At 35.4% G+C, this 11,790-nt stretch overlaps 1 protein-coding gene across 1 annotated transcript; it reads right to left on the bottom strand.

The window, feature by feature from the left end:
- Positions 1–1,260: 1,260 nt before the first annotated feature.
- LOC129895183 (cell number regulator 6-like) lies at positions 1,261–11,423 on the bottom strand. The gene is made up of 5 exons (XM_055970860.1): positions 11,142–11,423; positions 10,924–11,044; positions 3,984–4,098; positions 2,305–2,573; positions 1,261–1,852 (listed from the first exon to the last, which is right to left on the bottom strand). Exons 2-5 carry the CDS (start codon positions 11,029–11,031, stop codon positions 1,625–1,627), a joined length of 720 nt encoding a protein of 239 aa, XP_055826835.1. The 5' UTR covers positions 11,032–11,044; positions 11,142–11,423; the 3' UTR covers positions 1,261–1,624.
- Between the last annotated feature and the right edge of the window lie 367 nt (positions 11,424–11,790).

The following is an 11,790-nucleotide window of genomic DNA, read 5'->3' as shown; positions in this document are numbered from 1 at the left end:
TTAACATTATGAATAGCAATTGTTTGTCCAAAGAAAGAAAAAAAGCAAATAAAATTAGCCAAATTCATACAACAATAGTCAATTAATTAGTGACCATGCTTACATGCAATAAAAAGATAAAAATAAATACTAGTTTAGAAAAACTATAGCACTAGCCGTAGTTGCTAGTTGATATGGAATAAGAGCTTCAAAAACTGAAAACACTCAATAGAGTTAATTAATTCTGCGATGCTGCTTCTCTTCTTTGGCTTTTTCTCTCTAACAAAACCCACCATATCCTCTTCTTCAAATATAAATACATCTTCCATATTGCACAAATCATAATCATCATTATATAGATGGTAATATCTGTAGCAGTTAGAATTACTACATTTTGTACATGGACTTCGTGGTGGGGTTACCAAATTATGCCTATTACTCAAATTGCTCATATTGAAGACAATATTATACAATGATGTTAAGGTATATTGATAGCCATTGTAAAGATTTATGAACGTTTATTTATAATACCTGAATTGTAATTAGAATCCTAGATGGACAAGGAATCGTCTCCTAGTCCATGCATATTTGGGACTTGGGACAACTTTCTTAAGCATCCTTTCTTTATAGTAGTATAATTGATAGGAGGCAAATTAAATAAGTTATTCTTATTATTCCTACTATTATTTTAATTATATGATTAATCAATGTACCTTATATTGGAAAAAGAAAGAGCCAAGTAAAATTAGTTCGACTCCATTAAAATTAAAGCGGGTGTTTTCATGGGTAATAGTCCCTAGGTAATACTATTAAATTAAGAAACTTATTATTAGGATTTGCGGTTTAAGATGTTCTATCTATGGGTCATGTTTAACATTCAATTTTTTTTTTGGTTCTTTTTTATTTTCTTGATAACGAGTGCTTTAATATTCAAGTTTTCGCGACTGTCCCTATTTCGGAAGTTAAAAGTGAATTTACTACATATTAATGCTTTTAACTTCTTTTTCCTAATGTAAAAAAAATTAAAATGTAACACTCAATAAGAAAATACATTAGTATAAGAATACGCGAGTTAAAGATCTTATTAGTAATTAAATTCTTTGTTGGGAAAAAGAGATCGACCTTTTATTCTCTGAGGTGTTCTATAACTTGTGTGTTCTTTCGGCACGCATGGAACTTAACACCTGCGTAAATCTCTAAATAGTTCCATTCTGCAGGGACATTCCTTTTGGGGGATCGAAAGAGGTTGGGGACAGTGACAATAATGAGTAAGGAAAAAGATACGAACTAAATATATAACATATGAATGTGCTATATAAAAAGAACAAAAGAAAATTGATTGGGTGGGTGTACTATCACATAATGTAGTTCAAGAACTTCCCAAGCATTTTCAGCAGATAACAAAATACATTATAATAGCCTAGTTTGTGCTTCTAAAATGCCCATCCACTAACTTACTTTCCTGATCACGAAACACCACATTTCACCACAAAAAAATTATATGTATGATGAACCATACCCCTTAAAAAAAGACTCCATTTTGATCTGTATAAACATAGCTCCAAATTTGACTCTGCCAGTAGCAAAACACGCCCTCTTTGAACTATGCCTGGTTTACCAATTTGACAGCAACGACGAACAACGTTCATAGAGCTTGCATCTCAAGGTGAGTTTGATTGACCCCATTTGCAGAGGATGGTCCAGATTCTCGGTTGTCGACAGCCGCATTCATCTCCTGAACAGGTGGAGGGTTAACTATTGTCATTTGCATAGCAACATTATCTGACAGACGACTCTTCATTTCCCGGTGCTCCTGGCACAAGGCACACCAGTGCAGGCAGCAATGCACCATGCATGGGTCGCAGGGCGAATTCTGCATGTTAAGAAGTTAGCATATAACATGAGGTACAATCTGACACAAAAGCCTGTTGCTCTGCCCATTTGCAATATTAGCTGTAGTTATGAAATCTGTCTCATGGGCTAGCAGTGAACTCGGGAAGAATTGATGAGATGCCAGATTGCATTTTCTCACTCGAAAAACATTAAATCTAATCAATAGTAAATATACTTTAAAATGCCTTTTTCAGAACACAAGAAGAAATTATAGTTTGTCTTGGGAGTTGAGACGGTACAAGTCCAACGCCAATAAAAGGTTTTTTTGTCCAGAGCCTACAAAAATTATCAATGTGAAATTTGGCTAGAACGGGCTCTTTTTTACTTTGGTGTATATAAATAACCGTCGATCAAATTAATCAAGGCCATGTGTTGAGAAATTGAAGCCAGTTATGCATAATATCGGGTATCATAAAGAAAAAAATTGACTACCTTGAGATGATACTTCTTCTGCAGTGACTGACGAACCAGACCAGTGTATATGCCACACATCCACCAACTAAATAATAAACCTTCACAGATGAGGAATGACGTCCTTGGATCAATACCATGAAATAATGCTGTTGCAGCTGCAACAGCAATGCCACCCTCAATGAAAATGGCATGACAAATGCAAGGAGTAGACCAAGGAGTATCATCTTCTCTTAAGCTCTCAACATTATGCCCAAACAAGACACATGGACAGAAAAGTCCTCTCCAGCCTATATAGGTAATCAACAATTAGTGCTAGAAGAAGCGTGGCACATAACTGACGCAAAATGCATGCCTCAGAAATCATAATCAAGAATGTGATGCAAACATTTATTCAGAGATGCAAGGGAATGCCAGAAATCAAGCCCAAAAAAATAATAAACAACCACAGCACTAGCTTCACAGAAAACAATTTTTTTGCAAATTAAAAAGGTATCCAACCACTACCTGAAGACTAATGTCACTTTACTACAAAGAGTGTGCTCATCCAACTTGTATAATTTCAAATCTATTTCAGATGAATTAATCAAAAGATAAACAATTAGCAACTTTAGCCATAGAGTTCATCTCTAGATTAAAAAGGTATCCAACCACTACTTGAAGATTAATGTCACTTTACTACAAAGAGTATGCTCATCCAGCTTGTATAGTTTCAAATCTATTTCAGATGAATTAATCAAAAGATAAACAATTAGCAGCTTTAGCCATAGAGTTCATCTCTTAAGACCAGTTTAATGTGTAGTAACCAAAAACCAGATTGGTCATCAAGATCAAGCACACATACTGTACTCGTGTGAAACTGCCAGCCACTTACAAGACGTACAAACAAACTAACCACACTTGGTCAGCCATAGATTTAAGTCTCAGAAAGACTACCTTTGTCATTCTTTTTTCCCTAATAATGACATTGTCTAAGTCCGCTTTCACGCTCCTTCATTATCCCACCGGCTACATGCTACCTCCCATCATCACAAGTATGAGGTAATAACTCTATACATCATGAAGAAACGATATCACCTAGTATTTTTTGTTTATGCTAGTTTGTCCATCCGTGAACGCAGAATGCTTTGTGCACCAGGCTGCCTTTTTCGGATTCGAACCTTGTCTCCAAGGTTTTGACCCACCACTTTATTGACCACTAGAACACACCCTTGGGTGATTTAAAAAACCACCTTTGTTTTGGTTAACAATAGAAAAACAGGACATGAAAGTGTAATGAAGCTACAGATGATGAATCAAGGCAAACAACACTAGTTGTTTTTAGATATTGTGAATCATGAGTTTTCACAGCTTTCTGTAGCAGACAAGTATTAACTGTTGCAGTGTTGCTTACAAAAAGAAATATCTCCAATATAAAAAAAAGCACTATAAAACACTAACAAGCGAATAGATGCAAATAATATTGCAGATAAATTGGGTTTAGTCGGAAGAACACAAAGATTAACACTTCCAAAGTTATATCACATAATGGCAGTTTCAGGTACCATTCATAATCTGTCCCAAAGCATTTCAAGCCTCAGGAATAGTGCACCAAGTAGATAATAAACAGCACCGAGAAGACTGCCAATTATTTATTTTATGATGAAGTGACAGCGAATTATTTATAGGGCAATGCTAAATCCAAAAAAAAAAGAACTTACAACTATCTTTGTCCTCTGCACATCCAAAAATCCCAGTTGTCCAAGGCTCGTCTGCAGGAGGCTCAAAACTCTCAGGCAAAGGTTGTCCACACTCATGGCACTTCCGACCAGTTAACTGCCCAATCAAGTGGATGACACATGACATTTGCAGTAGATAGCAAGATAAAGGAGGACCAAACAACAGTACAAGTAACACCAATTATTTGATGGAGAAGTTTGTAAAAGGAGCTAATATAGTCAGCCTTCACTAAAATCAGCTAACCCAGCCAATTTGCAAAATTTTTGCAAAACTACAAAGAAATTTGACTGAATGCTTTCCTATGCAGAATAGCTGTCTATAGCTTAGCAGCAAGTATCCTCCTGTGCATGATGCATATTCCACAATATAGTCTGATACAATTTTCCAATATATGCCAATTATGACCGCACATATCTACTATGAAATTTCAATTCACTCCCAAAATGGCAGTTACATTTTAGAAGGGGTTTAAATGATTGGATACTGGATGAAATTAACTCAACTATTAAATCACTTGCGGCGTATCTCTCCTGATGTTACAGGAAGAGTTCTCAGTTTTGTTTTAGCCGCAACAATGGATGCTATTCAATAGACTGGAAGATCAACTGGACTTGGAACATACTATGGAAAACAAAGGCAGCGCCCAAAGCAGCTTGCTTTGGATGGTTAGCAGCAAAAGAGGACTTGTCCAACCCAGGTAGCATTATAGAGATGAGCTTACTCACTTTGCACTAGGCATTTTTTGTGTGGAGATTCATTGGAAACCAGCAACCATCTCCTCCTCCATTGCAAATTCAATTCGCAGATATGGTCTTTCCTCTTGAATATTTTTGGAGTTTTTTAGATGATGCCCCAAGATGTGAGAAGTCTACTATCTTACTAGTAGGGAGAAAAGATTGAGAAAAAAAGAAGCAAACTTTGAACACTATACATTATGAATCATGTAGACCATATGGTTGGAGAAGGAAGAACAAATAACACGAGGAAATGACGCCACATTCTTCTTTTGTAAAGTAGAGATATCTAAACTCCCTGTAGTCATGGTGTAGACACACTACACTGGACAACACAGCCTTATGGATTTCTTGGAAGCTATGATGCTCTAACTATAAAGATAAACCTGGCGCTTCCTTTTAGTAGTACCTCCTTAGTACAATTTATTTAAAAAGTACCTTACTTCACAAAGAAAGTTCTACTTGAGGATACAATAGCAACTAAGTCCAAAATATATAGCAGTGCTGCTAAGGCATAAGGCGCAAAAGAGTGCAAGGTCCTTGGGACTTGAAGTGAAAAGCGAGAAGTAAATGGCACAATTCACAACATTAAAAAGTACCAACCATTTATAAATTCAATACTATAATGATCAAGCTGCAATAAAATACTCCCTTTGTTTCAATCTATTTGTCTAGTTTTGACTTGACTCGAAGATTAAGAAGGTAAAGAAGACTTTTGAATCATGTGGTCTTAAACTAAAGATATGTACAATGTACGAAAATGTCCTTTAATCTTATGGTCTTAAACATGCCAGGTGGCAAATTGGAACTAAAGAGTCATCAAAAAAGGAAAGGGACATTCTTCTTGAAAGGAAAGTAAGATAATCAAATTGGAATTTAGGGAGTAATTAAATTTTATTTATTTATTTTGAGAAGGAAAAAATACATCTTTTGGTATTCAATATATAATAACACTGATACATTTTTTGAGCCGAGGGTCTTTCGAAAACAACCTCTCTATCTCCATGCAATAGTGGTAAGGTCTGCGTACATCCTACCCTCCCCACACCCCACTTGTGGGATTTCACTGGATATGTTGTTGTTGTTATTAATCCAACCTTTTGACATATATGTCACGGGTTCAAGCCATGGAAGAAGCCACTAATGCTTACATTAGGTTGGCTATCTTCATCACACCTGAACCCTGAATCCGAACCCAGAACCCTAAACCCTAAAGTCACTCAACTAACATTATTTTCTTCAAAAAATACTACACACTTCAAAAGCCCTCTTCTCTCCTAGTTGGCTTGACATGTCATTAGGTTTCATTTTCTAATAATTGTGAGAAATATTGGAGAAAATATTATTGAATTGCATAAGAACAATATTACATAAAGACTCTATTTATAGACACTATAATACAATATTTTACCAAGTAGGATACTATTTACTATTTCTATTCTTATTCCTATTCTTATTCTAAGTAGGATTGTATATACATATTCCTATTCTAACTCTCCCCCTCAAGCTAGTGCATACAAGTCATATGTACCTAGCTTGTTACAAATTTAATTAATACGAGGACCAACGAGGGGCTTGGTGAGATATGTGCAAGTTGATCACTTGACTCCACAAAATTGACAATCAATCTCAATGTGCTTAGTCTTCTCATGAAATATTGGATTTGATGGATAATGCCAATCAATCTCTATGTGTTTGGTCTTCTCATGAAATATTGAATTTGATGCATAATATCAATAAAACACGGAGTGATAAATTCCTAAATTGCAGTGTGAAAATTTTCACACCAAGCTTGAGAAGACTGTTTTAGACCATAGAGTGACTTACACAATCAGCATACAAGACTACCATGAGTAACAAAATCAGGCGGTTGCTCCATATAAACTTCTTCCTCGAGATCCTCATGGAGAAAAACATTCTAACTGTTCAATTCATTAAAAGGCCAATGGAGAACAACAACCATAGCTAGAAAAAGGGACATGCTATTTTAGCCACGATAGAGAAAACATCACTCTAATCCAGCCAAACATCTGAGTAGATCCTCTTCTTTTTTTTCCTTTTTTTTGGCAAGAGTAGTCTGAAACAGAAAGAAAACACAACAGGATAAACTTAAATCTACTGAAAATAATGCAATCATCGCTGGAAAGTGCTCGAAATCTGGTATAAAAATATGGATCGTCTCGAAATCAAGAGATGAGTAGATCTTAAACAACAAAGTCGCCGTAAAAATTTGTCAAAACATGCGCATGCGCCAGATTATTAGATTTGATGGCTGAAAGTGGTCACAATCTGAGAAATAAAATTATATGGGTAGGGTCAAAATGATGGCATAACCCTATTGATGGGTAGGGACGAAATGATGGCACAACCCTATTGAGAAAGAGAATCATATGGATAGGGTCGGATTGACGGCACAACCCTACTGAAAAAAAGAATTATATGGGTAGGGTCAAAATGATGGTACGACCCTATACAAATAAGAAAGTAATCACCGGCAAGAAAAGTGCTACACAAATTAGATATGAAAAAGTAGTCACGGAAAAGACACAAATTAGATATGAAAAAGTAGTCACGGAAAAGATGACACGATGCTACACAAATCGGATATAAAAAAGTAGTCACCAAAAAGATGGCACGGTGCTACACAAATAAGATATGAGAAAGTAGTCACTGAAATGATGTACGGTGCTACACAAATTAGATATGAGAAAGTAGTCCTGAAAAAATGCAGGGTAATAGTCCAATTAAATATGAGAAAGTAGTCATCAGAAAGATGCATGGTGCTGTGCAAATTAGATATGAAAAAATAGTCACCGAAAAAATACACGGGGACCCAACTTTTGTTAAAATAATCGTTGGCAAGACGGATGACATATATGGATAATAGCCGCCCGCCGACAGCTGAAGCTTTTTGATTCTCTACCAAGATCGTAAAGGCTTTGATACCATGTGAGAAATATTAGAGAAAATATTATTGAATTGCGTAAGAACAATATTACACAAAGACCCTATTTATAGACACTACAATATAATCTTTTACCAAGTAGGATACAATTTACTATTTCTATTCCTATTACTATTCTTATTCATATTCTAAGTAGGATTGGATGTACCTATTCTTATTCTAACAATAATATATTTATTTCACTCATATCTTATACCCGATCAAAACATCACTCAGTTAAAAACCTGCAAAGGAATACTAAATAAGTAATCAATTTATAAGGAAGAAGTTGGGTTTAATTTTTTTAAAATGGATTACCGGGTCAGAACCCATTGGAGTTGGATATTCTTTAATAAATGAGTGAATTTTAAATTTAATACTAATGGCAAATTGAAAATGTCACGTCATTATTTTAAAGACTCAGAATTCACCCAAGCTGCTTTGACAATTTCAGGGTATATTTGAGCCAAAAAAAATGTTAGGAGTATTTTCAAATCAAAAGATTAATGGACCATATGGCACCCAACGGTGTGGCCTGATGGCCAATGAAATGGGTGAGAACTATGAGGTCTGAGGTTCAAATCCCAGCAGAAACAAAAACAGTAGCTAATTTCTTTCCATCTCTCCTAGCCTTGATGGATAGTTACCTGATACCTGTTGTTGGGGGAGGTGAAAGGTATCCCATAGAATTAGTCGAGGTGTGTGCAAGCTGGGCCAAATACCACGGTTATCCAAAAAAAAATATTAACAGACCATATGAGCCTTTTTAAATACATTAGGGGTATTTTTTTGATCATTTTCCGTAGAAAGTGTGATTTGGTTCAATAAATATAATCTTTGGTTGAACATATAGACTTAAAGAAAGTATGATTTGATTCATTTGCCGCTTTTTAACCAGATCATGTTTGATTCGGTATAAAATATGAATTTGGTAAAATGTGTTTGATGAGTTAAACAAGCTCATTATTTTGTTTTTTAAAAAGGCTGTAATGGTATGACATGCCAACTAGGAAATGAGGAGATTTTGAAGTATTTAGTAACTTTTGAGGAGAATAGTACTAGTTGAGTGACTTTATTGTCTAAAAGAAACAAAAGTAGTTTTTATAGGACATTCTCAATACTTGAGTGACCATTCAAGAATTAACTTGGGGTTGGGACGGGCAAATTTATAACGAAAATTGAAATGGATATTGAGCTACTTCTGTCACCTGGAAACTATTACAGGAGTTTCCAGAATAAGTTAAATGTCAACCATCCAGCTGGAAGCTGCCAGCACATACTGCCAAAACATTCTTGGAATGTTATGTAAAACTAGAGAACTACAACAAGGAAACTGAAAACAATAACATAACATAAACCAGAACAGTCAAACAACCAAGACTCACTAGGAACAAGCCATAAGATATTAAACCAAGATGTAAGAGATTTGAAGCAAATTTATGACTTAAATTTGAACTCTATGGCACTACTTCTTGCAATCTGATTTGCACCATCTTTCAATGTGCATTAGCTACTGCATCATTTTGCATAGATAGACAAACTAATATAAATTATGACGCTTACCACAGAAGCTCAAAAGCCAAGATTGACCGGTCGATCTTTATGATAATAATAACACTCATGAATTTAAGACCTGTGGCCCACTTATTCTTATCTTTCAACGGTAGGAGAAGGGCTCAAATAACAAATTGGTAAAGGTATATGAAGAAGCTAAGATAAGAAAATAACCCCGAAGAAAGATTGCAAGAGGCCTAATCTCACCATTAACTGAATTTCCTTCTGTACCAATTACCAACAAGGTAAACCATACTTATGGACAGTATTAACATATTAACGGGCAATATGTATGATCACTGCTTACCCTTTCTATCGCATCTAGTCCCTAAAACCACCATTGGCTTTTTTCAGAATTATATTACATTCCCCCCTGTGACTTATTACCATGTTTAATATTACAGGTAAATTTATTGAGCTCCCTTAATAACAACCAGATACAATTCTCAAAGTTAAGTTCTTTTATTTTTAGTTTATAAAAAATTGAGTGCTCAAACTCACAGCTTTACAAGATTAACAGGTTAGAAATGTGTTATATCATCATAGCTTGAATGGAAAAATCAGAATTTGTGCTGAACAAAATAAAGGGCTTGCTTGACCAATGTACCGTAGGCTTCAGCTTAGCTGGAACCTAGATGTTTAATTGGCTTGAAAACAAAAAACACGAAGTCTCTTTACTTATTCAGTTATTCCTTGTATAGGTGCATATGCATTAAACAGATGAGCTGAGGATTAGATAGACTCGAATAGAATTCCCAGTGTAAGGATTATACTGATGCATTTTGATTGATGGAAAAATAATGTACTAAAGAGAGATGAAAGTGGACAAGCCAGCTGCCTGTTAGTGCTTAAAATCACTTGATCATGGAAGGAATGGACACTTCAGCCTCTTTAACCAAACAAATAAGCTTTCCCCCTACTACTTCTCATTGGAATTACGTTCATGTGAGAAAAGCATCAATAATGGAGCAACATATGTAAAAATATCCTGGTCCTGTTGACGCCAAAAATCCTATCAAAGTTGTTGGTTTAATCTTTCTAACCGCACAACTTGATATATTGGAAAAATGACACTAAAAACATTAGACACCAGGAATACCAATTTAAACGTTTGTTCTTCGGTCGTACAATTGAATTTGTCTAAATACCACAATTAAACAAGAAATGTAGCCCTAATTGAGCTATTACAGGTAATTCCAAAACTTTTGGTGCCTATAAATAGTTCTAAAACATCCGCGAAGAAATCCTTCATCACTATAAGGAGCCTAATATTGAAGGTCATTCCCTTTCCATTTCTCAAAACTACAGATCTGATCATATCAGATAAAGTTGGATAAAACTACAAGCAAAGTTCGCAGTTAGGACATTTAGATGCGCAAGTTTTATCCCATACTTGTGCCGATAGGTTGCAGCAGACTGTCCGGTGGATCAGTTGAGGAGTGTGCAAGCTAGCTAATTAGAAAAAAAATTGCAAGCAATGTTCACCAGACCAATCACCAAACATACCGAGTTTCCGGTGCGTTCAGAGTACCGGTAGTCACTTTGATCTAACGCAATTTGCTACAATAGGCACAGTAGCTAAGTCCGAAATGTACGGCTAAAAAACACAACTCCAAAATAGATAAAATTCTAAAGTAACCGGCAACAGGATTTCGAAAAATTCAAGCAGATGATAGAGAGAACAAAAACCTGAGGGACATCAATAGGCTGATTAAGCTCTCCAGGCTTAATGTCCTCGCGAGGCGCTTGATCTTTCGTCAACTTCACATACCTCGACGGATTTCCTCCTTCCGCCATCTGATCTACAAAACTACACCACGGCCAACCACAAAAGGTTAATCAACTTTCAACAATAAAAAGTGAAGTCAAAATAGAATTTATCTTGACAATGAAGATTTAAATCGTACCTTGTAACAGTCGTAAAGTGTAGCAGATTCTTCGTGCCGGCCGTCGAGAGAGTAAGTCAAATGAGGTAAAGCGTAACTGCTAAGTATTAAGAGAGGAAGTCAGTGAAGACTCGGATTCGGTAGGGGCGGGATTACTTTATCTTGTTGTAGATCTTCCGGCGTTTATTACCACGGGAAAATCGCTGCTTCCTTCTTTTGGGGACATTTCCTTTTTTTGCTTAGTACGGCAGGAACGCCGACTCTTTTGCGTGTATATTCATACTTTTAGCCAATTATTTACGGCCACGGCTTATACTTTCTATAAGTTGTGTCACACTCTGGAGTTTTTTCTACTTTCTTCGGCCAATTTATTTGTTGATTATTATTTTTATTATTTTTTAAGAGCGTTAGGATTGACCTTTTTAAAGTAGTTTATAAATTAAAAGTAATAAATAAATTGAGATGGAATAAAAATTATATTATATAATAAATGAAGTTTTGATAATTGTTTTATAAATAAAGCTTTGATAATCTTTGATATGTAGGAACATTCAAAAGAAGAACATCTATTTTAATTTAACGTCGAAATGTCATGAAATAAATGTGGTCATTACCTTATCACGTTTTGATCATTAGGCGTTTACTTTATTCTTAATTGATTCAGTAATTT

This window comes from Solanum dulcamara, chromosome 7 (assembly GCF_947179165.1).
Source record: "Solanum dulcamara chromosome 7, daSolDulc1.2, whole genome shotgun sequence".
Lineage (NCBI taxonomy): Eukaryota > Viridiplantae > Streptophyta > Magnoliopsida > Solanales > Solanaceae > Solanum > Solanum dulcamara.
The sequence above is the reverse complement of the archived record's forward strand: the minus strand, read 5'-3'. Positions and strand labels throughout refer to the sequence as shown.

What these genes read in the sequence shown, in the direction of transcription:
- LOC129895183 (XM_055970860.1), bottom strand. Translation starts at nt 11,031, where the DNA reads ATGGCGGAAGGAGGAAATCCGTCGAGGTATGTGAAGTTGACGAAAGAT. An exon ending in AGCCTATTGATGTCCCTCAG is followed by an intron (nt 4,099 to 10,923) that starts GTTTTTGTTCTC and finishes TTGATTGGGCAG; the next exon opens with TTAACTGGTCGGAAGTGCCA. An exon ending in AGAAGAAGTATCATCTCAAG is followed by an intron (nt 1,853 to 2,304) that starts GTAGTCAATTTT and finishes CTTAACATGCAG; the next exon opens with AATTCGCCCTGCGACCCATG.